This window comes from Chaetomium tenue (assembly GCF_020726465.1).
Source record: "Chaetomium tenue strain MPI-SDFR-AT-0079 chromosome Unknown F5144scaffold_4, whole genome shotgun sequence".
In the NCBI taxonomy this organism is placed as follows: Eukaryota; Fungi; Ascomycota; class Sordariomycetes; order Sordariales; family Chaetomiaceae; genus Chaetomium; species Chaetomium tenue.
In genome coordinates, this window is record NW_027117332.1 from 2032924 (window position 1) to 2055893 (window position 22970).

At 56.1% G+C, this 22970-nt stretch overlaps 10 protein-coding genes across 10 annotated transcripts; 5 read left to right on the top strand and 5 right to left on the bottom strand.

Moving 5' to 3' along the window:
• The first annotated feature begins 251 nt into the window (after positions 1-251).
• F5144DRAFT_235458 (uncharacterized protein) lies at positions 252-2949 on the top strand. The gene has a single exon (XM_066783292.1). The coding sequence runs from the start codon at positions 465-467 to the stop codon at positions 2907-2909; it is 2445 nt and encodes an 814-aa protein (XP_066643044.1). The 5' UTR covers positions 252-464; the 3' UTR covers positions 2910-2949.
• Positions 2950-3906: 957 nt separating this feature from the next.
• F5144DRAFT_592783 (eIF-3 RNA-binding subunit) lies at positions 3907-4955 on the top strand (the record flags this gene model as incomplete). The annotated part of the gene is made up of 3 exons (XM_066790392.1): positions 3907-3923; positions 3980-4649; positions 4731-4955. The coding sequence occupies 3 exons, from the start codon at positions 3907-3909 to the stop codon at positions 4953-4955; spliced, it is 912 nt and encodes a 303-aa protein (XP_066643045.1).
• Positions 4956-5252: 297 nt separating this feature from the next.
• On the bottom strand, positions 5253-5954 carry F5144DRAFT_572494 (uncharacterized protein). The gene has a single exon (XM_066788895.1). It carries the CDS (start codon positions 5889-5891, stop codon positions 5529-5531), a length of 363 nt encoding a protein of 120 aa, XP_066643046.1. The 5' UTR covers positions 5892-5954; the 3' UTR covers positions 5253-5528.
• On the bottom strand, positions 5952-6440 carry F5144DRAFT_602673 (uncharacterized protein; the record flags this gene model as incomplete). The annotated part of the gene is made up of 1 exon (XM_066791228.1): positions 5952-6440. One exon carries the CDS (start codon positions 6438-6440, stop codon positions 5952-5954), a length of 489 nt encoding a protein of 162 aa, XP_066643047.1.
• Positions 6441-6597: 157 nt separating this feature from the next.
• Positions 6598-7607, top strand: F5144DRAFT_235485 (uncharacterized protein). The gene has a single exon (XM_066783293.1). It carries the CDS (start codon positions 6712-6714, stop codon positions 7369-7371), a length of 660 nt encoding a protein of 219 aa, XP_066643048.1. The 5' UTR covers positions 6598-6711; the 3' UTR covers positions 7372-7607.
• On the top strand, positions 7518-10994 carry F5144DRAFT_649153 (phosphatidylethanolamine N-methyltransferase). The gene is made up of 4 exons (XM_066792960.1): positions 7518-7842; positions 7934-8533; positions 8588-10596; positions 10655-10994. The coding sequence occupies exons 1-4, from the start codon at positions 7683-7685 to the stop codon at positions 10727-10729; spliced, it is 2844 nt and encodes a 947-aa protein (XP_066643049.1). The 5' UTR covers positions 7518-7682; the 3' UTR covers positions 10730-10994.
• A 25-nt stretch (positions 10995-11019) lies between these two features.
• F5144DRAFT_235502 (uncharacterized protein) lies at positions 11020-12671 on the bottom strand. Its single transcript, XM_066783294.1, has 3 exons — positions 11995-12671; positions 11887-11938; positions 11020-11792 (listed from the first exon to the last, which is right to left on the bottom strand). Exons 1-3 carry the CDS (start codon positions 12390-12392, stop codon positions 11349-11351), a joined length of 894 nt encoding a protein of 297 aa, XP_066643050.1. The 5' UTR covers positions 12393-12671; the 3' UTR covers positions 11020-11348.
• A 403-nt stretch (positions 12672-13074) lies between these two features.
• On the bottom strand, positions 13075-14002 carry F5144DRAFT_235528 (uncharacterized protein). The gene is made up of 2 exons (XM_066783296.1): positions 13680-14002; positions 13075-13606 (listed from the first exon to the last, which is right to left on the bottom strand). The coding sequence occupies exons 1-2, from the start codon at positions 13901-13903 to the stop codon at positions 13345-13347; spliced, it is 486 nt and encodes a 161-aa protein (XP_066643051.1). The 5' UTR covers positions 13904-14002; the 3' UTR covers positions 13075-13344.
• Positions 14003-15647, bottom strand: F5144DRAFT_235521 (uncharacterized protein). Its single transcript, XM_066783295.1, has 6 exons — positions 15462-15647; positions 15160-15387; positions 14985-15106; positions 14577-14933; positions 14248-14517; positions 14003-14196 (listed from the first exon to the last, which is right to left on the bottom strand). The coding sequence occupies exons 1-6, from the start codon at positions 15536-15538 to the stop codon at positions 14102-14104; spliced, it is 1149 nt and encodes a 382-aa protein (XP_066643052.1). The 5' UTR covers positions 15539-15647; the 3' UTR covers positions 14003-14101.
• A 417-nt stretch (positions 15648-16064) lies between these two features.
• On the top strand, positions 16065-18361 carry F5144DRAFT_572517 (uncharacterized protein). Its single transcript, XM_066788896.1, has 5 exons — positions 16065-16365; positions 16421-16587; positions 16654-17226; positions 17290-17629; positions 17856-18361. Exons 1-5 carry the CDS (start codon positions 16104-16106, stop codon positions 18311-18313), a joined length of 1800 nt encoding a protein of 599 aa, XP_066643053.1. The 5' UTR covers positions 16065-16103; the 3' UTR covers positions 18314-18361.
• The last annotated feature ends 4609 nt before the right edge of the window (positions 18362-22970 follow it).

Genomic DNA, 22970 nt, shown 5'->3' on the forward strand with positions numbered 1-22970 from the left:
CCTGCGGCGCGCGGCACAGCCAGCTTTGGGCTCTTAACGTATATTCGGCAAAGCAGTGGCTATATCGAATCTCCGGTCCATTGTCCACTCTCCTTGCGCCATCCTACCCGGGGATCCGTGTCCCGCACCACCCGGAGCCGGGAACGCGCCTGCATCATTTTGTTGATTGCTTACCCTTTTTTTCACGCGTCTGCGTCCCATCCTTCTGCCGCTTCTTTTCCTCTTATTTGTTTTTCTTGCTCGGCGAGTCTTACAACAACGCATTATCGAATCTGCCGTGGCAGCACACTCGTTTTTGCATCCACGCCCGGCGCTTCTCGATGACACGCGCATCTTCTGACTGAATGGATCTGATCTGGGCATTGCGGTACTTTAATACCAAACCGTCATCATTCGTCAATACATACCACGTTTAAACGGTACATTTGCCGTGTTCACTCGTTTTTGCAACCACCACAACGGACATGCACGACTTCCTGGATCCGGCCTCCCCTGAGAGGCCGGAACTCAGCAACAGCCAAGGTTCACATCTTAGGAGGATACGACCCCCTGATCCGCATGCCGAGGCCGCAGAGGCAATCAGAATACCGCTACGGTCCGAAGCTGGGGACAAGGCGCGCAGGCGGGAATCGAGGCTGGGGTTGAGGAACATTTTTGGCCGGGGCAAAGGCGGGTCTGATGCGGATACAGGACCAGCTTCACCACGAAATGCGCCCCAAAGACTCGGGGGAATACGGGCCTCGTTGGCAGAGATCAATTGGCCTTACGGTTCCCAAAGTGCACCCGGACACCGATCCGAAATTTCGCTCTCGTCCTTCTCCAAGGTTCTACCCGCCGGCCAGGCCTTGAAGCACAAGAAATCGGAAAGCGTTGTCCGCCAGCAGTCGAATCCGGAGGGCATTGCCTCTTGGGACCCTCCTCGGTTGTTTCAAGCGTACCCGCAGGCAATCAAGCATGCGCACCTCCCTGCATGCACCGTCCCCGCCGAAGTTGTTCTCCGGATGCATGCCCACAAAGGCAGCGGCTCACTCGCCGGGTTATTGAACCCAAGGGCAAATGACGCGCCGGAGGACGCGATTGGAGAGAAACCGAGGAGGGGGCATCGGAGGAATGGGTCCGGTTCGACGTCGAGGTTCGAGTGGACGACCAAAATCTACGTCCTCGCCACTTCGGGATATCTGCTGCAGTATGCGGGCGAAGGCGTTTTCGATCGACTCCCGGAACGAATCCTCCAGTTGGGAAAGGATTCGGCAGCATTTGCCAGCGACGCTATTCCTGGCCGTCATTGGGTTATCCAAGTTTCGTCTGTCGCAGAGATGGACCGGGCTCCTGGTACCCCAACTTCTCTCCGTGCACGACTTCCTTTCCGCGTTCAGGAGAGGAGGCAATCGTCCGCTTTTCTGATGGTGTTTGAGAACGTCGATGACATGGAAGGCTGGCTTGCAACGCTGCGGCGAGAAATCGAGACGCTCGGGGGACGGAAAATCTTGTCAGAGACAGGGAAACCTAAGACTGGAGACGACCATGCGCAATTGAGAAATCAGTCAAGCCAAAGGACCCTAGTTACGAGAGATCCGGATCGATTCTCCCGAGTCATGACTCCTCCCGATCAATCATGGAACCAGGGCCTACCGATAATGAGCCCCAGCCCCGAAGCCCCGGTCCGCGACCAGTCGTTCGATGGCACTTCGACCGCGAGCTTCATCTCACACGAAGGCAGACAGCTCGATGCCCTGAGAGACAGTTATAACCGCCTTTCGTTCATTTCCTCGGGTCAGCGAACTATGATCACATCGGTAGGGTCATCGCCAGCGTGTTCGCCGATCCGAGATTCCTTTGGAGAGTTCGATCCTATGCCGGAGCTTCCGGAACCCGAGGACCAGTCACACCCGAGGCTCAGACCGAATGCGAAGGCCATTATTGATCGGAGGCAGTCGCTCCAGACGATCAATCACGTTCTAGAGATGGGCGTTGCCTCGGCTCAATCCCACCGGCCGATATCGACGTACTCGAATTCCGGGCAACCGGATGCAGGTGCGCAGTTGCCACCAGTGCCGCAATCCACACACAACTTCAGCGCGCTTCAGAGTGCAAATAAACGGCATTCTATTGGCAGGAATACCTCCGGAATGCCACCGACACAGGTGACGACATCTTCCCTGCTTGGGCGAACCAGCACCCGGAGGCCACCACCGTCAGCCTTGTCCATCAACCCACGCCCATTGTCGTTGGTCGAGGATCACCCTTCGCCCGCCCTATCCGCTCTTAGCCGAGCCGGAACGACAACTGAAGGCACCGGAAGCCCTCTGTCAGCTACCCCGATCACCCCGCCGATCACCCTGCTTTCGCCGCACCGGGCCCTAATCGAAGCGGCGAAGCGGATCCGGGACGAGTCGATTCGGGACTCGGGCATTTCAACACACGAAACTACCTCAGAGGTTGCACTGCATATGGATCAACGGTCTTCCAATGCCCCGTCGGACCGCTACTCGAAAGACTACAGCGTGGTCCCATCGCCCGGGCTCCCGCCCCCCAGTCCCCACGACATACCCAGGTCTAGCACGTCACTTGGTACTTACGGGGAGCCCCAACGAGGACCTCCGGTAGCCGGAAAACCGATAACACGAGGCCGGCGGCTGAGCTCGTCTTCCCAGCAAACCGAAAGGGCCGGCCTTCTCTCTCCTCCTTCCATTCGGCCAGACTTGACACAACGGCCTCACACGCCAACGTTAAGATCGGTGCCGAGGTCATCGCAGCACCTCAGGCTCGACCCGCCATCCCATACGGCTTACCAGAGGCGGAGCTTGTCACAACTGGCTGCCGAAGGGCCACCACCTGCTCCCCCTCCGAGCCGGGCTCTTCCTCCCATCCCGCCAAGGACGAATGGCCCACCGCCAGGGTTCATCTGAGGGACTTTTTACCTCCACGAAGATGTATAGCTTCTTGCGACTCCAGTCCTGAACGAAGCACCCGCCCCCCTTGGGGCGAATCAGGGTACGCCGTACCACAGAACGACGTCTTTCACGATTTTGTTATAGAAACTACGACCGGTGGGGGTTTGATTTTGTTTTACTGTCGTCTGCTTGGGTAGGCAGGCGTCTCGGGAGGGGTTGGTGTTAATGTTGAATTGCTGTTGGGTGGAGGGCATCTAATGAGGAAAGCTATACCCAACGGATGACAGTCGACGACGACATTATTTCCTATTTTTTGGATGATATCGCAGTATCTTGAATTATATAGATCCATCAAAATGAACATGGACAGCCTGGTGGCGAGTAACCTATCATCCCCCCTTGTACTAGTTAAGCCACCCTCTGGGGATACAACATCCTGTGACCCTACACTCACGGGACAAATGCTCTGTCGGCTTGGTTTATGTGTGCTAGGTGGGAGATACGGGACGGCTTCATTGCTTTAAAATGCCTTTCCCCTCTTCGACTTATGAGTTCCCCTGACTGAACGCTGCAGAGTTGTTGATATTGAGCATCTGTGTGTATGTGCATTTTGCGATATATAGACAGTGCTAGATGTAGCTTTACACAGTATCCCTACTTTCAGCATCCAACTTACTGCAACCAAAACTAAGTGACGTGTAAGGAAAAGGTGATAAAAGATATGCTGTACGTCATGTAGGAGTAGGTAGAAATTAAATGTAGGTTCCCGTTTAGGATAATGGCTAACAATACAACATACAGTGAGGAAGGAGAACAAGTTAAAGCACTGTATTTTTATCACCCCAACTTCCACCTTTTCCACCAATTTTCGCCCCACACTAGAATATCCCAAAAATTCGGCGGCCCTGGAACCTCAACTCCCCACCCCCACCAAACCCCCGACCACCAGACAACATCGATCAAGGCGATACCGCGCAGACCCGCCGCATCCCAGATCACACATATCGCAAAGATGGCGACCCAAACAAAGTGAGTACGAGAAGCCCAGAATTTCTTTGGCCCCGGCTCTGACACAGGACTTCCAGGCACGACTGGGCGGACGACGAGGACCTCGAGGAGACAACGACGACAACAGCCCCGACGACGGACCTGCCGCCGCCGCAAAAAATCCAGAACAAGGACGGAACATGGACCATCATTGAGTACCGGATCAACGACCTGGGGCAAAAGGTCAAGGCGACGCGGCGCGTGCGCTACGTGGTCCGGCGCGAGGTGGTCAACCCGCGGGTGGCGGAACGCAAGACGTGGGCCAAGTTCGGCGACTCGGCCAACGACCCCAAGGGCCCCGCGCCCGACACGACGACGGTGGGCGAGAACATCATCTTCCGGCCGTCGGTCAACTGGCGCAAGGAGGCCAAGGACGAGGCCAACGACCCCAACGCCCAGGCCATGAAGGACAAGCTCAAGGACAAGAAGGTCAAGTGCCGTATCTGCAACGGCGAGCATTTCACCGCCCGCTGTCCCTACAAGGACACCATGGCCCCCATCGGCGAGGCCGGTGCTGCCGATGTGGCTGCGGGTATGGGCGACGAGCCGTCCGCTGCGGGGCCCGCGGCCGCTGGCGCGGCTGGGGCTGGCAAGAAGGGTTCGTACGTTCCGCCTGCGATGCGTGCTGGTGCCGGTGGTGCGCAGGGCGAGCGGATGGGTGGCAAATACGGCGAACGGGACGACTTGGCAACGCTTCGTGTTACAAACGTGGGTTTTTTTTTTCTTGGTGTTATTTTATGCTGGGGCATCTTGGTGGGACAGCTTACTAACCTCGTCATTTTACCGCAGGTCTCCGAGATGGCAGAGGAGCAAGAACTACGCGACATGTTCGAGCGGTTCGGTCGCGTCACTCGCGTCTTCTTGGCCAAGGACCGCGACACGGGTATGGCTAAGGGCTTTGCGTTTATCAGTTACGCAGACCGCGACGACGCTGTCAAGGCTTGCAACAAGATGGACGGCTTTGGTTTCAGGCATTTGATCTTGAGGGTGGAGTTTGCCAAAAAGGCCCAGTAAGCTTGATGGCAGCGAAACAGCAGGGTGTGTGAGCTCGGGGACTGGGACTAGACTGGGAACCAAAAGCGGCTTGCTTTGCGGTTTGCGGGCATCATGAACGAGTTGTATTTTCCAATGTGGCTACAGTGATAATTGTTTCCATGACTGGGGCGGTTGGTAATGTCCTCAGGGGGAGAGCGGGCGAGATTCAAGCTCCAGGCCAAATGTCCGGTCGTTTAGCTCAGCGCATGAATGAACTGACGTTGGTGCTGTTAAACCACAGCTTGGTTAATTCGACACGATCAAAACACTAATGCCGGGCAAAATGTTTCTTATTATCGTTTTTTTCTCGAGCCTGATCAAATCAAGGACTTCGAACACAAAGTCCCGCCCCTTCAACCACACCTTCTAATTCTAAACCATATTTCGTCAAGTGACAAACTGTAAATGACAAAGCAGACGGCAACTCGGGGACTCCCAAACACAGCCAGAACGCTCTTCCCCATCCGATAAACCAGTCTCCCGCCCGACTGGGAAGATTCTAGCGGCCGTGATGTCCCCGTTTTATAACCGTATCCATGCCTCATCAAGTCATTAGTACAAGAAGGGTATTACGGCTGACGCCGGCGAAAAGCAAAAGAACAACAAGACGGCTAAGAAAAGTATGCTGCGCAGAGGCGAGCTGAGAGTGAGTGTCTGGTTTTGACGGCGCCGGATACTTGCCAGCGCCGTCGTACCGGAGTGGAATAACAGCAAACAAACGGATGTAAGCCATAAAAGGAAAAAAAGAAAAAAAGACAGAAAAGACAAACTAAGCCAGAACGAAGACATAGAAAAAAGAACGACGGAATGTAGAAGCCGAACGGTAATGTACCGAAGGCCGTCTGCGCAAGTGTGTGTGTGCCCCTCCCTCCCCTCTCTATCTCCCTCTTCCCGCTTCCTCTTCCTCCTCCCCATTTTCAAAACCACCACACCCCTCAACCTCAACCTCCTCCTCCACCATTCACCACCCCCTCTTCAAACAACCTTCACCTCCTCCCCCTCCTCCCTCGCACCCCCCTCTCCCTCCCCCAACTTCTCATCCAACCTCCTCTTCATCTCCAACACCTTCCGGCGCTTCTCCTCCTCCCCCTTTAGCCGGCGCGCCTCGCGCTTCTCGCGCAGCACGTACGGCCACCCCTTAACAACGGCCGTCAGCAGCCGCACGCCGAGGCCAAAGTGCTCGCGCGCCTGCTTGAAGTGCTCCTTGGCGTCGGCGTAGTTGGCCCGCGTCGCCGCCGACCGCTTCTTGGCCCGGTACGCGCGCTCCGCCCGCTCCGCCTGCCGGAACTTCTCCGACGCTTGCCGCCGCGAGACTTTGAGCGCGGCTTCGGTGCCGGAGGTGCCGGGGCGTTGGGGCTTTTGCTGGGCATCGGTAGTGGGGTCCGGGAGGGGTTTGGATTCGCCGTCTTCGGTGGTGGGGAGGGAGGGGGTCCGGGGACGGGGTGGGTTGGTGTGGCGGGGCATGGTGGTGGTGGTGGTGGTGTTGGCTTTCGGTGTGCGGAACATTTGATAAAGAGTGGACAGCCTGTGGTGAGGCCTTGTTTTTTGTTTTGTTTTGTTTTATTTTATGAGCGAGTGACTGAGTAAGTGAGGAGGGATTCTAGAACCAGAGCCTAGGAAACGAGGAAAAGAAAGAGGGAAACATCAAGGGACCAGCTTCTGATTTTATTTCCCCACCCTTCCCTACCTCTGTGACTCCCTACCATTTTCTCGTCTGCCCTACCTTGTCGGGTCTATGAAAAGAATTCTCGTCATTGGAGAAACCACAAACTCCCTTGCTGGGTCCGGAGAATACCAGTGTCCATCAAGTTCATGCGATGTTGAAGACCCCTGGAGCCAAGGAAGGATAAAGGTCGCTGTCGGCCTATGGCAGCTGCCCGACAATTGCTCAACGGCCGACGGTTCTCGAAGCATGACAACCTCATCAAACCCAATGAGACGCCAGGACATATGCACGTCGGCGGCGTGGACAGGTGAATGGTCGCACATGCCCTGCCGCACCCAGGCTCTTGGATCCAGGTCGATGCAACTCCGAAACATGTTTTTTCAGGAACCGTTGATGGACATTCAAGGAGCCAAGATCAACGACGGGATGTCTTGCGCAACAGCTGAGCACGATCCGCCAGGGACCAATGCGCTGGAATGCCCTGGAAACTGGCCGAGAGAAGATGCGGGTCGCTCTGTCAACACCCCGCAAGGCATCCGACTGGCTAGATCGGGGCCCCCATGGGCAACCCACAAAAGTGCTCCACGGGCGAGAGCATGTGAAAAAAGCAGGATCCCCGGTCAACGAACAAGCCTTGCCAATTGCCAACTGTCATCCGGTGAATTGAACGCCTACACCGTACAACTGTACAACTGCCGGCAATTTACAACAACCGCCCTGTTTTTGTGACGTCGTTTTCGAATCCTGTCAGCGGCAAACCCGGCTTGTTTAATATTCATTACCCAAGTCGACCAAAGCGCACTTATCCCACCCACACTTTTCGTGGCGGCACGGCAAGCTTAAATTGTCTTGGCGTTACGAGACCTGTTGGTCTGTCTGGGGGTCAGGTGTCACACGAGCGAACTCAACATTGCCCCTCGGGCACTCCCATATTCCTATCGATTCCCTAAACATCGCAAAACATCACTGCTACCCCAGGTGATGCTACAAAAGCTCAACGCTTATCTCTGCTAATCGGTCTTCAACACCGAATCCTGAGAATGAGCACATCGACAGCCGAGCCCTCTGGGCTCGACAATGTCCGCCATCGAGCAAGAGCCGCATCGTCAATTTCAACCGATACCGCGCCCGAGGCTGTGACAGAAAAGGAGAGGGAGGCTCGTCCTAATAAGACGTATGGCCGCACTCCGGATGGAACAGGTATGCAAACCTCCAATTCCACGAGGTTGGAGGTTGGACGGCCATGGTTGGGGGCGCAATGCTGACCGAGTTTGCCTATGTGCACCTCCAGTTTTCGTTGTACCCGAAACTCACGATATGGTGTCACAACTCCTCGACCCCCGCGAACCTAAAAACCTCTCCGACGTTCTGGTCCTGGCAATCCTTGCCCTCCATATCTGGGCCGCATACGCGCTCCCCTCGAGCCTTAAGCGCCCCATCTTTGCTCTTATCTTCCTCTTCTGGCGGGCCTCGTACAATGTGGGGATAGGTTATCTCTTGACCGTCCAATCCAACTATAAGCTTATAGTTACCTGGGCCAAGCGGATGCAGCTCTTTGAGAACCCGTCTACCGGCAAGAACCCACGCCCGTGGCTCTACCAGCTACTCCAAAATGAGCTCGAAGCCAAGATCCCCAAGGATTACAAGATGGCCGAGGCACCTCTCGAGTACAACACCTGGCTTGTCTTCCGCCGCGTCGTGGATCTCATTCTCATGTGCGACTTTGTCTCATACTGCCTGTTCGCCATTGTATGCGCCCACAAGCCGGTAAGCGAGGGCTTTGCGATTGCTGCCGCTCGTTGGGTCATCGGCATCGCTCTTGTTGGTTTCAACCTGTGGGTCAAGCTGGATGCGCACAGAGTCGTCAAGGACTACGCCTGGTACTGGGGCGGTAAGTGATAATTACCCCACCAAGGCTTTGTTGCAGCGATGCTGACTCTTACAGACTTCTTCTACCTCATTGAGCAGGAGCTTACGTTTGACGGTGTGTTCGAGATGGCCCCGCACCCTATGTACTCCATTGGTTACGCCGGGTACTATGGTATCTCCATGATGGCGGCGAGCTACGACGTGCTCTTCATTTCTATCCTTGCGCACGCCGCCCAGTTTGCCTTCCTGGCCATTGTCGAGAACCCTCATATCGAGAAGACCTACAACCCGCCCCCACCTCGCCAGCGTGCCGAGTCCGAGGTTAGCAGCAACTCCGAAGCCACCGCCGAGTCTTTCAGGAAGTCAACCAAGACCCCGTCGACTCCCTTACCCGTCCACAACATGGTTGGCGTCCAAAACTTCGATCCTTTCCGCATCACCGATTACACCTCTGTACTCCTTGTTGGTTGCTTCGCGGCCCTTGCTCTTGTCACACCGTCCACTCCCATCTACCAGGCCCTTTTCGTGGTGAACGCCATCGTTTGGCGCCTGTGGTACTCAGTCGGTCTTGGCGTCATCTTGACCAAGCAGTCCAACGAGAAGATGTTCACCAGACACTTCCTCAAGTTTGGCGAAACTGCAGCGGAGGCTTGGCGTCAGTGGAAGGGCATGTACCACTTGAGCATGACTCTGTGCTATGTCTCGTTTCTCGCTGCGTGCTGGAAGATGTACAACTATCCGGCAGATTGGGGCTACGGCTGGGTCCTCCTGAAGCACGTAGTTGGCATCAGCTTGGTGGCACTTCAGATCTGGACCGCTACCAGCATCTACGAGTCCCTTGGCGAATTCGGCTGGTTCTACGGTGATTTCTTTTTCGATAGTACCGGAAAGCTCACCTACAAGTCCATCTACCGCTTCCTGAACAACCCGGAGCGCGTCATCGGCACTGCTGGTTTGTGGGGCATGGCCCTCATCACCTGGAGCAGCCCCATCTTCCTGATTGCGCTCATCGGGCATATCCTGACCCTCGGCTTCATCTCATATGTCGAGAAGCCGCACATGCAAAAGATCTACGGTGAGAACCTGCGCCAAGAGGCCGGCCTGACAAAGTTCATCAAGCGCTCGCTTCCCGAGCCTGTAAAGGGCCTGCAGATGAGCGTGGACAAGGTTTGGGAGGACTCCAAGCACTTCTTCGACGACTTCGTCGATGTCGCCCGTACAAAGCTGGGCGCCGGATCTTCAACCATCGCCAGGGACACGTCGGCCTTGTTCAACAAGTACCCTGCTCGTCTCACCCTCAGCCGCATCTCGCCCGACCTTGCTGGCTATGACCCTAAGCACTATAGCATCTCCATGGAGGGCACACCTTTAGTAGGCGCCGACGAGAAGGCCACCGGCAAGGAGAGCGCCAACGCCCGTGTGTCCAAAGCGGTCAAGACAAAGGTGTTTGAGTACGGCGCCCCGATCCGCGTCAAGTGGACCGCGCCCGCCAACCACAGCAAGAAAGATTGGGTCGGCCTCTACATGGTCACAGACAATCGGTCGCGCGAGGTCACCGAGGTCCCGACCCTTGGCCGCTGGGTGCCGGCCCGCCCCAGCCAGTACGACACCACCACCGACGAAGGCATTGTCTCGTGGGATCAACCGGCCAAGTCTCCGTGCCCGGAAGTCGACTTTGTCCAGGGCGAGATGGTCTTCGAGGGTGATAAGCTGTGGTGGACGCAGGGCGTCTTTGAGTTCCGCTACCACCACAACAGTGGTCACAATGTTATGGCAATCTCAGAGCCCTTCGAGGTGCGCTTGGCCAAGGTGGACGACGAGGACACTGAGGTGACCGGTCCTCGGGAGGTCGAGGCCGCTCTTCTTCCCATCGTCCGCAACTGCCTGGACCGCGATCCCGATATTGCTCCTGCTACTGTCGAGGAGCGGTTCGGCGCACATGTCGAGCGGGACAGCAAGTATGCCAAGAGGGTCGTTTACGCTATTCATCATATGTTTGGTGTCGAGTTTGCGCCGGCTGTCGTGCCGGCTGACGGAGATGTCCGGAAACTAGCTTGGCGGATATGCAGCGCAAAGGAAGTGCTTGTAAGTCATTTTTCTCCTATGATGCTACCGAGGTCGATGCTGACACAAAACAACACAGGCTCCCTATAGCATGTCTCAGAGACTCCAGAGTCCGTCGACCCCTGTCCGGGACAAGTTTCCAGACTCGTTGTAAAGGAGGTCCGCAAGGAAGGGTGTATAGACGATGATGGCCTATGTTTATGTGTTTATGCATGACTCGACTGCAGAGCGTGGCGCCGGGGTTGTGGGCTGCATGAGATACCATTGTCAATAGATGTATGTGGGCGGTTGTTGGCGGAGCGTGCCGTTTTGTATCCGTGGTTGGTGTTGGTTGCATGCGGCTTGGGATAGATCCGTTTCGTGGACTTTAGAAAGACGAAGAGTGCTGATGACAATATGACACAGTGTTCTGAACCAAGTGTGTGATGTCCATTGTTTCTAAATCTTCTCAACCCCTCACCACAAAGGATACGACAACTAATGCGACAGACACCCTTGACCGCTCCAACTTCCTCATGTAAATCAGTTAATGTGCCAGACAAGGCGTTGGTTGATACAATAAACAACTAAAAGTTAAAGATAGTAATAGCGGGTACCTTCAAGGCACTTCGTCAATCGTAAGGAGCGTGTCTCGTAATCCCAAAAATGCCAACATCCCCCTTTCCCACTCTTCCCCTCTTCCACCCTTTTACACCACCACCCGTAAACTGTACAGTCTTTCCCTCCCCCCACCTAACAGGATGCCTGCTTGCATCACTCACTCACTCACTCACTCACTCGCAGTCCTCAAGCACCTCAGCCAGGACATCCGGATCGCCAAGATCCTCAGCCAGCGCGACGGCCCTGTTCCGCAGGCGGGCGAGCTTAGCCTCAGACTCGCGGACGCGCCTCGCCAGCGCGCGGCGCGCGTTCTTAGCCCGGGTCGCCGCGTTGGCGGCTGCGTTTCCACCAGCGCCAGCGCCGGTGCCGGTGCCGGTGCCGGTACCGGCGTCAGCAGTTCCGTTCCCGGCGGCCCCCCCGTTTCCGGCTCCAGCGCCAGCGCCAGCGCCGGCGTTGTCGTTCACCATCTGCACGGGCACGACGCCGCCAAAGGGGCCCGCGCGCGCCGAGTTCTGGCAGCGCACCAGGCAGACGTCCTCTTGGCCCGCGACTGTCCCGGTGCAGGCCTGGATGGCGGGGATGGAGGCGACGAGGGGGAAGTCCGTTGCTGAGCCGTCCTGTTTCGGTGGTAGAGAGGTTAGTATTGGTTGGATGGGTTGATTGGGGGTAGGGGATTGGATTGAAGGGTGGGAGAGAGTAGAGGATGCTTACGCGGTTGCGAGAATTGCGGCCTGGGACGTTCTGGGTGACTTGGATATTGGTCCTAAGTAATTGTTAGCTATGGAGTCTGGTGTAAGGTGCAGAATAGAGAGGTCTCACCAAGTCTGCGCCGTGCCATCGGCGTTGATCATGCAGGTGTAAGGGCCCGCGCCGTCGCCGTTCACCTGGTGCAGCGTCATTTGCAGCTCGCCGCCGGCCGTGACCTGCGGCAGCGAGTCGCCCGTCTCAGCCATGATGGCCGTGGTGCCGGCCTCGAGTTGGTTGTCGCCGGCGCCGATGGTTTCGCCCACGGTATCGGCTGCGTCGCCCCGGAAGCGGGTCGAGTCCTGCTGGAATGGCCTACGACGAGTGCCATCACGGGGGGTGCTGGTGTCGACACCAAGGCCCATGCCGGTACCTCCAGCGTCGCCAACGGCTGCGATGATGGCACCATGGCCCGCAACAAGTTGGGCTGTTGCCAAGAAGGCGAGAGTCAGAAGAGTCTTGGTTGAAGTCATTGTGAGTTTGTGGTGTGATTATTGAGTAAGGTGTAGTATCAAAGACCTGTCCTGCAGGAGAAAGAAGAGAAGTTGTTGAGGGCTCGTGGCTGGCTTGTCTCCTGGACTGTGAGTGATGCTGGTTGAAAAGATGTGGTTGAAGTGCGGATCAAGCCCATTATATAGACATCCCCGAGGTCGAGCCCGCGATGTCAACTGCCGTAACTCATTCTACCTCTTGACCATAACCCAACTTGAGGGTAACTATCCTCACACCTTGGCAAAACTCAGCCACCTCCGGGAAGGTGCCCGACCGCGGTACCAAGATGTGATTGGGATGGGGTTGTCTCATGATCTCGAATTGCGCGACCCCTTGCCCCCTCCCCATGACCTTGTCCGTGCCCTTGTTCATAACATACACAGTACGATACATCCCAGACTTTCAGCTTTGATCAAACCCGGGTATGCTGCGGGTCCTGAGCTACCCTGATTGTGGATCCTGAAGATCGCGATCTGTGTTGCGAATCGCAAACTTAGAATAGATCAACACCTCAACATTGAAGTTGGCTGATCTTCTCTCTATACGATAGGGCTGAACAGAGTAATGAGATCATCACAACCAACCTCCAGGCCACCACCGGCTGTTAGCCATCTGGAGAATAGAGGCGTGCGGACTGAACCTCTTTGCATGTTCCGAATCGGTCCCAGCTCAGCCCCAACAAGGTTTCGCGTTGGAACAAACTCAAACAGAATAAACTCAAGCAGACGCCCAAGGTAACGTCGAGAGCGGGACTCGAGTGCCGGGAATCCGGCCGTTCGCTGCAACCAAGGGGCTTGCCTCATCACGGCTTGGCTTGAAACTTGATGCCCCCGGATGCACGGACGTTGGCTCCTCTCAGCGATTGTTTCGACTCGGCTGATCCAATGAATGACTTGAGATTAACGCTTTGGGCACACGAAGATCGTGAGGCTCTTATTCCCGGTCGTCGACGACTTGACTTGCTCGACCACAAGTCGTCGGCGTATTTTTGACAGTTCGTGCGAAGCAGAGCGTCGTGATCCCCTCATTTTGTGAGTCTGTGCAGATCCAGGCAGTTCGGACTGTTGCCCCACCAACGGCAATATTCCCTACTGTGCCAGGGGAAAGGCTGCCATCTAGAATTGATTGTTGGAGATAGTAGCCGCTGGGGTCACAACCACCATCGTTTGCAAGTCCTCTTGATTCATGCGCGTTTCTGTTTCTCTTTTTTGGTCTGGAATTAGTGCGCGGTGATCAGAACAAGTGTATCTCGAAACATTGGTTCTCACTCAGTAGCCTCGTCGATCAAACAACCTCCCTCGCGCAGAACGGGGAGAATGCTATTGGCGAAGCCAGTTGCATGAAAAACATACGAAATAGGAGCTTTCACGTAGCAGCGCATCGAAACATCCCGAGTGGGCCTCAAGCGGAGAGAACGGCTTCGACGGTAGCTCTCGCGAGCTTTGCAAGGAGTCCGGCATTTGAAAAGCGGGCCCCTGAGGCTCAAGCTCATCCCCTAGTCTGTGGGCCAGGTTTACCCAGAGCTCTTTTAGGATGGGCGCAGTGAGTGTCAGAATCGTCTGCCAACCCGGATATCGTGGATGCCGAAGATGGTAGCACCGCGCCCCTTCGACCTGGGTGGCCTCCGCCTTTCGGTATCGTTTCGATTGCCCAAACGAAACATTGGCGCTGGAGCGAAGGGCCAATCGAGTCAAGGACGGCGAAATATCGGGCCTGGAAGTTCAAACTGTTGTGATGTTCGTCTCGCCGTCGACTGCGGAGAGTCACGGGGTACGACTGAAACTGCTGATTCTAGTGAGCTTCAAAAAAAATGCGCGGGGATATGGTAACACGAACCTCCTGCTCTCCCTACGGGAGGCCTGCCCGTGGAAATGTCCGGAGCACGCCCGCCAAGCGGGCGACTCACACTAGCAACATCTAATTGGGCTTCTGGGAACCCTCTTGGACCGTCTGTGACATTGCCGTGAACAACGCTCGCCGTGTGATGAAATCGGCCTGATCTTGGGACGGATAATGCGGCATCGACCCCCGCTCTCGGCGTAGACACAAACGCTAAGGATCTCGGGTTCCTGACGGGTAAGTTACTAGATGGTGTAGCAGGCACCGCTTTCTCCATGTGGTCAGCTGCCTGTTCTCAAGTATGGCGTTTATTGGGTGACCCTTACACCGAGAAGGTACTGATTGATTCCAGTCCATTAGAGACGCCGAGTTTTGGGGTTTTGAGTACCCAGGACTGGCTGGGAAGTAATTGGTGGCTCCTGTTCTAGCGCCAACGGGCAAAATAGAGCGTGGTAACTGTGATTGAGCCTGTCCATGTCCTGTATCTCCAGTGGCGGCTGGCTGGACGGGGGTGCGGGACCTCAAAACACTGGGCGGCGTATCCTGAGTCTGGCCGAGTAAAACCCTTCGCTTCAGTTTGCTGTAGAGCTCTTGCGATTGTGACAGTTCCCTGGTCCGGTTCTCCAATGTGAGACGAAGGTCTTCGCACTGGCGCCTCAGGGTGTGTTCCTCGCGTTCCATGTCTGAGCTGCGTTAATAGTGGCGGCAAGACTCCTCGGCGGGTATGGACAAACCTCGTATCTTGGAGGTTAAGGTGGTAATTCTTTGATTGGCCTGACCCCATATATTCTCGATCTCTCCTTGAAGTTCGGCGCAGTAGTCTTTCAGTTTGCCGTTTCTCCGCGCTTGGGATGAGCTTCTACCAGTAAGTTGCAGCCCAACAAGGCTTGGAGCGAAAAAATAACAGACATTTGGTTCGTCATTTGATATGACCAGAAGCTCAGGGCTCTCCCGGCACATTCCATGACGACAGTAGGACCAAGGCCGCTTAGGGCTATTGACTTCCACTCTTCCGAGGGCTGGAGGAGCTGCTCGCATACTTCAGATGCGTTCAGCGGTTGGTTGCAGATCGGACAAGTGTAAGGCGCTTTCCCGGAAAACCCGTGGTTGCTTGCGCATTGTGGACAAATAACATGACTCCGAACGGGGTTAGTTGTTTGCAGGTAGGGCGTCTGCGGTTGAGGGTTGCAACGAAGACAGCAGCGACTCACCTGCACACCGTCACCACTGCCTGCCCTGTGAGCTGCGCACCACACTCTTGCACATTGCAACTTAGACTTTGCTCCATTACGTCTCGTCGGATTATTAGCCCAAGCAATTGTTCACCGCGCTTCAGCGGAAGCTGTGTCACCTCGAAGGCATCGGGAAAGTGCAATGGCAAAAAAAGAAGATGGAAAATTGTGAAGCTGATGGAGATTTTTGCGTCCTTTCCTTCCAGGTTAATTCAGTACTGACACCCCATAGTAACCACAAAAGAAGGAAGGAAGTTGCAACTCATCCATTGATATCATTGCTCCTTCCCAACTATAGATTTACAAGGGTTTGGTGCCAGGAACTCAGGCTGAGAGCATGAGGTGCCTTGGGAGAATACTCTCTTCAAATTGTAATCCGTATAATCGGAGGAAATAAAAACAAACAAATAAAAGTTTTCGATCTGAATGTTCATACCCGATACACAGTTTGTTGATAGTATGAAGGTTGTCAATGACACCACTGTCGTCGTTCGGGCCTGCCCCACACTGTCCGCAATACTCTCCTCTTACTGTGCGCTGCAACCCGACAGGCATCAGCTGTCAGCAAACAGCCAACCGCCATGATCCACAGCATCGAACCCCACGAAGAAGCACAACCCCATGCTCACGACTTTGACATCCGAGAACTTCGACACAACGGTGGACTGTCTCTTCGGTACTCACAACAGCATGACAGAAATCGTCATGAGCCAGACTCCTCCGATTCTTCACGGGCCCTCAGAAAAGGAACGGAAATATGATCGACAACTCCGTTTGTGGGCTGCGAGCGGCCAGGCAGCGCTAGAGTCGGCGAACATACTCCTAGTGAACTCGGGGGCGGGGACCGTCGGTGCAGAGACTCTGAAGAATCTCGTATTGCCAGGTACTGTGAGAATCCCCTCACTTGGCATGAGCTCGGTGCTAATACCCCGCTCCAGGCATCGGCCGCTTCGCCATCTACGATGAGGCTCGAGTCAGTGAGGCCGACCTGGGTGTCAACTTCTTCCTGGACGACAGCTGCCTAGGCACGTCTCGGGCCCAGAGCCTGACCGAGCTCATCCTGGAGCTCAACCCGGATGTCCAAGGCAGCTGGTATCCCAATGAGGTAGGTCCATGACAGAACTGGTCTCGACTCTCTGCGGGAGACCACATGCTCACGTGGTCAATATAGGACACGAAGACCCTGGACTCACTATTGAATGACTCCCCGGTGTTCACCATCATCATGTACACGCACCCGATTCGCCCAGAGCAGCTCTCACGGCTCGAAGCTTATGGCCAGCAGCACAAGACCCCGCTCGTGGCGATTCACTCTGCTGGGTTCTACTCCTATTTCCAGATTAACCTTCCAGGGGCCTTCCCCATCGTCGACACCCACCCAGACGAGACGGCAACCACTGACCTGCGGCTGCTGAACCCCTGGCCGGAGCTGGTGGCCTTCGCCGAGGAGTTGACCAAGGATATCGACGGCCTAGACAACTTCGAGCACGGTCACCTGCCGTATGTGGTGATCCTTCTCTACTACCTCGAGCAGTGGAAAGCGGCACACGACGGCAATTACCCCACAGCATTTAAGGAAAAGGCCGAATTCCGCAAGATCGTGCAGGCTGCAGCGAGGACCAATAACCCGGAAGGTGGCGAGGAGAATTTCGAGGAAGCGGCTGCTGCCGTTGTTAAAACGGTGGTCCGGCCGTCTCTGCCGTCCGGGTTGAAGGAGGTATTCGAGTACGAGCATACGGACCCTGTAAAGTCCCCCCATCCGAAGTACCCCAGCTGAGGATTCGCCTATGCTGACGCGAGACGCTAGATCGAGCAGAGGTCGGGGTTCTGGCTCATCGCGGACGCCGTCAAGAAGTTCTACGAGGAGCATCAATGCCTACCCCTTCCTGGCAAGCTGCCCGACATGAAGGCGCAGTCTAAGGTGTACATTCAGCTACAAGGCATCTACAAGGCCAAGGCACGCAAGGACGCCGCCAAGATACTGGAAATAGTACAGGCCTCGCCGGGTGGCGAGCACGTCAATCCCGCAGAAGTGGATCTCTTCTGCAAGAATGCAGCCTTTGTCAAGCTAATCAATGCGACGGGGGGAGGGGCAACCAGCAGCGGTGCGAAGATCAGCAGAGCAGATCGTTTGAAGGCAGCGGCGGGTAAGCACTCAGACCCCCCTCCCCTCCCCCGAGCCCCTCCCCCTCATTCACACCACCCCGGGATGGTCTCGGCCTTGCTCTGTGGGCAAGACGAGTCATACATCTCCACACGTATCGGCCCCGTCAACACGAAGAAGGCGGGGAAGCGAACAAGAAGCGAGAAGGAAGCGAGAACAAGGAGTCAAAGACTAACGAAAGGGTGACATCGCCACCGCTCACTCACCAGACCGCGAGTTCGCCAACGACGAGACCGCCGCTTTCTCGCTCTCCCCGCTCTCCCTGCTACCAATCTACCTCGCCCTCCAAGCGACAGCCCACGTGGGTCTGCCCACCGCCACTGCCACCACCACTGCCACCACAAACCCGAAGGCGGAGGCAGAAGCGAAGCAACAGGAAGCAGCAGCAACAGCAGACAACAACGACAACAGCGGGGGCTTCAACGCCGACGCCATTCTCGCGGCGGTCGCCCAGGCGGTGCCCGGCGCGGAGAAGCGGGAGGGCGTGGTGCAGGCCGCGCACGAGGTGGCGCGGGCCGCCGGGGGCGAGCTGCACAACGTCGCCGCGCTGACGGGCGGCATGGTGGCGCAGGAGACCATCAAGATCGTGACCAAGCAGTACATCCCCGCCGACAACACGTGCGTGTATGATGGCATTGGGGGTAGGGTGCAGGTGCTGAGGCTGTGAAGACTTGGGAGAGAGGGAGCGAGAGAGAGACCGAGAGGGAAGGGGGAGGAGGGTGGGTTTGGCATGGCATGGCATGGCATGGTGGAGAGGGAGTGAGAAGTGGGTAGTTCGGGTTGCTTGCACTTGCTTGCTTGCCTGCGTTGCTGGCGAGGTGCGTTTAGGTATCTCGCCGAGTGCTGGGCTCGCTCCGGCCGACTGGCGCCTGCAAGGTCCATGCTGAAGCGAACTGCGCTTTTCTACCTCGCCTACTTGTCCTCACCTAGGCGGATGACTGGGGACAAGCCTGCTCGGACTAAGCGGCTTGGGCTTTTTGAGGGTTTTGTTGAGCGTTCTCCTCGGGAATTCAGGGGCAGCCAGCCGGGTATCAAGAGCGAGGCGCCAGGACAAGGCACACGTAGCAATGCAAAGCAAGCATGACAGGCAAGCATGACAGGCAAGCATGACAGGCAGGCAGGCAGGCAGGCGCCCTGGTATCCATCCATCCATCCATAGAAAGCACAGCATATGTGTGGATTTGACGGCAGCAAAACGGGCCGACCACAAGCGCCCGGCCGGTGCTGACGGGAATGAATGACTGAATGAACGAATACAGGCTGCATGGGCCAAGATTGGCTTCCTGGCGTTTCTGTGGCCTCTGAGCCTATCTTTTTGCTTTTACCCACCATATCTCGGGATGAGGGTATTTCGGCATTAGGGGTTTGCAGATCCGGGTTTTAACCCAACCCTTTTGGCCCCTTGGCGGCAGTCGCAGTCAGCGAGCATCAGTGAGCATCAGTGTTGGGGATATATTTGTTGGGGGGGTTGATCACTCGCGATGCGCGCCGGCAGTGAGGCGAGTGAGGCTTTTACTACCTAAACGAGGCCCTCATCTCTCTTCTGCAATGCCTTGGTCGTAGTGGCAATGCGCTTTTACGCTTGGCCATGGAAATGACATCCTGGGCAAGGAGATGAAGTTCCCGACCAAGGGATGAAGTTCCCGCTGCCATCGTCATCGGCTAGAACTCACCGGCGTAGTCGTGCACAATCCGCCGCCACAGCTGTCCCCAAGGTACCATCGCGCGCCGCTTCCGCCGCGCGGTTGTGCCGTCGGCCGGCCCACTCCTCAGCCTCCCGTCTGTGCCATGGCAGATGAGTGGGTGGAAAAACAATGAAGAGGAAAAAAAGAGGTGACGTTTCGCTGTGTGTGGTGCACAGCCATGAAGAGGAGCACCTCTTTTCTCCAAGGCAACTTGACGCCTACCTGACTTGCCAGCCCGCCAACCACCTGCCACCTTGCCCCCCCCCCCCCTCCCCCCACCCTGGCTTTTGCTTGCGACCCCGAAAGCAGAGATTTACACGCTTCGGACCGCAGGGCCTGGATGGAACCCTTCGTGCTTTGCGTTGTCGCACGCAGCTCATTCAGCGTCTTTTTTTTTTTTTTTTTTTTGCCAGGGACCGCTAGGCCAGCGGCTACCAATGCGACTGCCACGTCCCAACGTTACTGCTGCTACACGGTCCGGCGGTAAAAAGTTATGTTACGTTTGGGGGACGGGTGCAAAAAAGAAAGAAAAAATGCAGGACCTGTGGTTTGAACCTGGTTTCGGTGAACTGTGGTGAGGGTATCGTGTCCTTTGGGCGTTTTGCTGCGGAGTATTCCGTGGGTGTTCGTGGGTGCAGATATCCAGAGGTACATGCCCACATACAGACAGACGTACATTCGGTTGGGCAGTGCGGAATGATGTTGGTGTATGCGTGCAACCTCTTTTTGAGCTAGCCTGCCTCATCAACGGAGTAGTGAGTGAGAGAGCCTCCCCGCCTTTCCCTCTTGAGTGCATCTCTCGATGGAGGTCAGCAGGCCCGGCAAGAGCACCCGACGTCAGATCTTGGCTTCGATCAGCCTGCAAGCCACGAGGGGAAACAAGTGACTCCTGCCTCAGGTTGTGTTAGTCTGGGGAAGGCTTGGGGAAGGTGTGTGTGGGGGAAGCGGGGGAGACTCAATCGAAGCCACATGAGAAGGCTGGCGGTGACGATCGCTGCCGGTTTCTGGTTTCCAACGGATGAGTGTGGCGACTATTCCGACGTCTCGTCCGGAAAGCTGGGTGGTTCGGCCGATAGGCAAATATGCTTGACCTTCTTGCATATGCAGCTAAAGTCAGGTAAGGTACCTTCGGGCAGAAAGCCACAGAGAGGTACGTATGTGGCCGTTACTTCAAGTCCGTGCCACTGTGCCTTGGCCAGGTACATACCGCCAGCCAAGATAGAACAGGAACAGGAACAGGTAACAAAAGCCGCAGCAAGGACGGGAGACGGGGCAAGCTCGGGAATTGGAGGAAGCCACAGGATGCGGCGTCGGACTACACTTGCGTGCGGCCCGATCACATGTTCCAGGTCAGAGGATTTGTGTTGGTGAGACGCGCGATAATATCTGATGTCCTGCGGGGTCTGGGTGGGAATGCCTGACAGGGAAGCGAGGTGGGCAACGCCAGATGGAAATAAAAATAAAACGGGAAGGAGAATGATCAGGACGGTTGGTGGGGGCTTGGAGGAATAGAGTTGGAAATGCTCCCATCCCGTGCAGCCCGCTTAGCTGTCAAATCTACCAGTTCAAGGAATGCATGTTTCGGATCGCCTCTGGGAGTGGGTTGTTGGCTCCAGAATAGGGCAGACCCGAAATGCGAAGGGGAGCAGGATCTCAACGTGGGACACGGAGGGTACCGAGTTCAGAGTATCTCCCGTCCCAAGTGTGGAGCAGACGCATTGGAGTCTGCAGAAACTCGAGGTTTGGAGTTTCCAGAAGTGTTCTTCAGGGTGGTCTGCTCGTATCACTCTAATCTCTCCTGCCGAGAAGTGGATGATTATGGTGGGTTGGACCGTGAAACAGGTATGGAGGTAGATTTCAACTCCAATTTTCAGGGCAATGGAGCACGGCCACGTCGCTCAGGTCCGTGACACTCGTCATTGGGCGCTGTGGTCGCTGGAAATCGCAGGTCCCTGTCTCCTTGCCAGGTTATCCAGCCACGGTCAACCGGCTCCACGGCGATGGCATCCCGCCCTCCCGGCGAGCTTGATGCCGACCCCAGCCGAGGCTTTTCAACGCTCAGGTCTCCTGGTATCAGCTCATGTCGACGCCGATCAATGCGATGTCGCGCTAGTCTCACGCAAGGCTACACACCACACACCCTCTCGAGATGCGGCTTGCTCTCCAGGGCAGTTCGTCAGATGAGCAAAAGGGTGGGGAGATATAACGAGAAGCGAAGGCAGTGTGGTGGGATCCGAGAAGGGAAATCCAGGCTCGGGCACTCGCGGTTAGAGCTGGGCTTGGGAGGAAAACGTTAATGGCTTTAGATGGCCTCGCCAAATTAAAACTCGGGAAGGCCGGACTGTGATGGCAATGCTGGTGGTGCTATGTGTGTGTGCGTGTGTGCATTGTGAACGACGAGATTCCGGTGTGACGGCCTCCTGCTTCTCTAGCGCGTCAAGTGAGAAATTGGGAGGCTTCGAGAAGCATGAAAGTGTGAGCAAGTGTGGGCAAGCGTCGTCAATCACGTCTGTGCGTTTGCTGCCCATGGTCGAAATGGGCAGGGAAAATCAGTGCTAGTCGTGCTGGGCTTTGCTGAGGCTTGGCGTTTAATCTGCGTGAACCTCTTGAAGTTTTGGCTGGTCGGTGCGGTTGGTGGCGTCGAATGCCCATTCGATCTTCGATTCTGCCTGTGGGGAAATGGCTGGGGTCGATGCCGAAGGCCGCCAGCGTTAAGCCCGGTTTGGTATGGCTGCCTTCTTCCCACAAGCTTAAAACGTCAAGAGTTGAATGTGGAAGCTTCTTGTGAGTTTGTCATTATGGGCAGGGTTCGCAAGACCCACTTGATGAGGCTATTCGGCCGAGCAAGCCACCGCTACGCGCAGTCACTGCAGTCCAGTTCACCACACACCAGTCACCACACACGACACGCCCCATCTGTGACACCACCACCACCGCCGCCGCCACCACCACTACGGCTGCACGCCTGACTGCGTTCGGTATGCGTTCGCGACGAGTGAGGAGCTAGAGGTTAAAGTACCCAGCCGAGATGGCAACATTCCCGTCTAATGACGGGCAGTCAGTGTATGGATGGAGGACAGGAAGCTGGGGGCCAAAGCCGATTGATCAATGCTTTCCCCAGACTTCTGAGGCCGTGAGACAACGCACGAAATCTCACGGCTGTAACCTCAAGATGCTACCAGTCTCGACCAGGAATAGAGCCGGGTGAAAGTCAGCGCAACGCTGGAGATCGGCATCGACAGCTTACCTAAGGAGTCGATGGATGTTCAGGTCGAAGCAGGGGCAGCGCAGCCGACCGACGCTAGGCTCGCTTGCCGTGATTCCAGGCGGCGCTGCAGCTCTGATTGGGCCGTAGAAGTGTGGGGAAAGAACAACACTCGAAAAGGAGCCGAAATGGCAGGGGCTTTCCATCGCGCTTTTGCAAAACACTTGCGAGTGGGAACGGTGTGCGCGCAGCTAGGATCTTGCGACTCCCCACTCCGCGCCTTCCACTCTTTTCTTTCGGCTTGCCTGACCGTCTTGACGGTGCCCGAGCGGCGGTGTAGGGGGGCGTGTGAAACTTTTGTTGAGCGTTCAAGAGCATAAGCTCACAGGATGACGGCATGGGGTACATCCAGGCGAACCGAGCTACGAAGTTGA

What these genes read in the sequence shown, in the direction of transcription:
- F5144DRAFT_235502 (XM_066783294.1), bottom strand. Translation starts at nt 12,392, where the DNA reads ATGACTTCAACCAAGACTCTTCTGACTCTCGCCTTCTTGGCAACAGCC. An exon ending in GATGGCACGGCGCAGACTTG is followed by an intron (nt 11,939 to 11,994) that starts GTGAGACCTCTC and finishes ACAATTACTTAG; the next exon opens with GACCAATATCCAAGTCACCC. An exon ending in GCCGCAATTCTCGCAACCGC is followed by an intron (nt 11,793 to 11,886) that starts GTAAGCATCCTC and finishes CCACCGAAACAG; the next exon opens with GACGGCTCAGCAACGGACTT.
- F5144DRAFT_235485 (XM_066783293.1), top strand. Translation starts at nt 6,712, where the DNA reads ATGAAAAGAATTCTCGTCATTGGAGAAACCACAAACTCCCTTGCTGGG.
- F5144DRAFT_572494 (XM_066788895.1), bottom strand. Translation starts at nt 5,891, where the DNA reads ATGGGGAGGAGGAAGAGGAAGCGGGAAGAGGGAGATAGAGAGGGGAGG.
- F5144DRAFT_235458 (XM_066783292.1), top strand. Translation starts at nt 465, where the DNA reads ATGCACGACTTCCTGGATCCGGCCTCCCCTGAGAGGCCGGAACTCAGC.
- F5144DRAFT_235528 (XM_066783296.1), bottom strand. Translation starts at nt 13,903, where the DNA reads ATGAGCTTGAGCCTCAGGGGCCCGCTTTTCAAATGCCGGACTCCTTGC. An exon ending in TTGATCGACGAGGCTACTGA is followed by an intron (nt 13,607 to 13,679) that starts GTGAGAACCAAT and finishes AAAGAGAAACAG; the next exon opens with AAACGCGCATGAATCAAGAG.
- F5144DRAFT_649153 (XM_066792960.1), top strand. Translation starts at nt 7,683, where the DNA reads ATGAGCACATCGACAGCCGAGCCCTCTGGGCTCGACAATGTCCGCCAT. An exon ending in CCGCACTCCGGATGGAACAG is followed by an intron (nt 7,843 to 7,933) that starts GTATGCAAACCT and finishes GTGCACCTCCAG; the next exon opens with TTTTCGTTGTACCCGAAACT. An exon ending in GCAGCGCAAAGGAAGTGCTT is followed by an intron (nt 10,597 to 10,654) that starts GTAAGTCATTTT and finishes AAAACAACACAG; the next exon opens with GCTCCCTATAGCATGTCTCA.
- F5144DRAFT_572517 (XM_066788896.1), top strand. Translation starts at nt 16,104, where the DNA reads ATGCTCACGACTTTGACATCCGAGAACTTCGACACAACGGTGGACTGT. An exon ending in GAAGAATCTCGTATTGCCAG is followed by an intron (nt 16,366 to 16,420) that starts GTACTGTGAGAA and finishes ACCCCGCTCCAG; the next exon opens with GCATCGGCCGCTTCGCCATC. An exon ending in TCGTTTGAAGGCAGCGGCGG is followed by an intron (nt 17,630 to 17,855) that starts GTAAGCACTCAG and finishes CTCACTCACCAG; the next exon opens with ACCGCGAGTTCGCCAACGAC.
- F5144DRAFT_235521 (XM_066783295.1), bottom strand. Translation starts at nt 15,538, where the DNA reads ATGGAGCAAAGTCTAAGTTGCAATGTGCAAGAGTGTGGTGCGCAGCTC. An exon ending in GCAGTGGTGACGGTGTGCAG is followed by an intron (nt 15,388 to 15,461) that starts GTGAGTCGCTGC and finishes CCCCGTTCGGAG; the next exon opens with TCATGTTATTTGTCCACAAT. An exon ending in CTTAACCTCCAAGATACGAG is followed by an intron (nt 14,934 to 14,984) that starts GTTTGTCCATAC and finishes AACGCAGCTCAG; the next exon opens with ACATGGAACGCGAGGAACAC.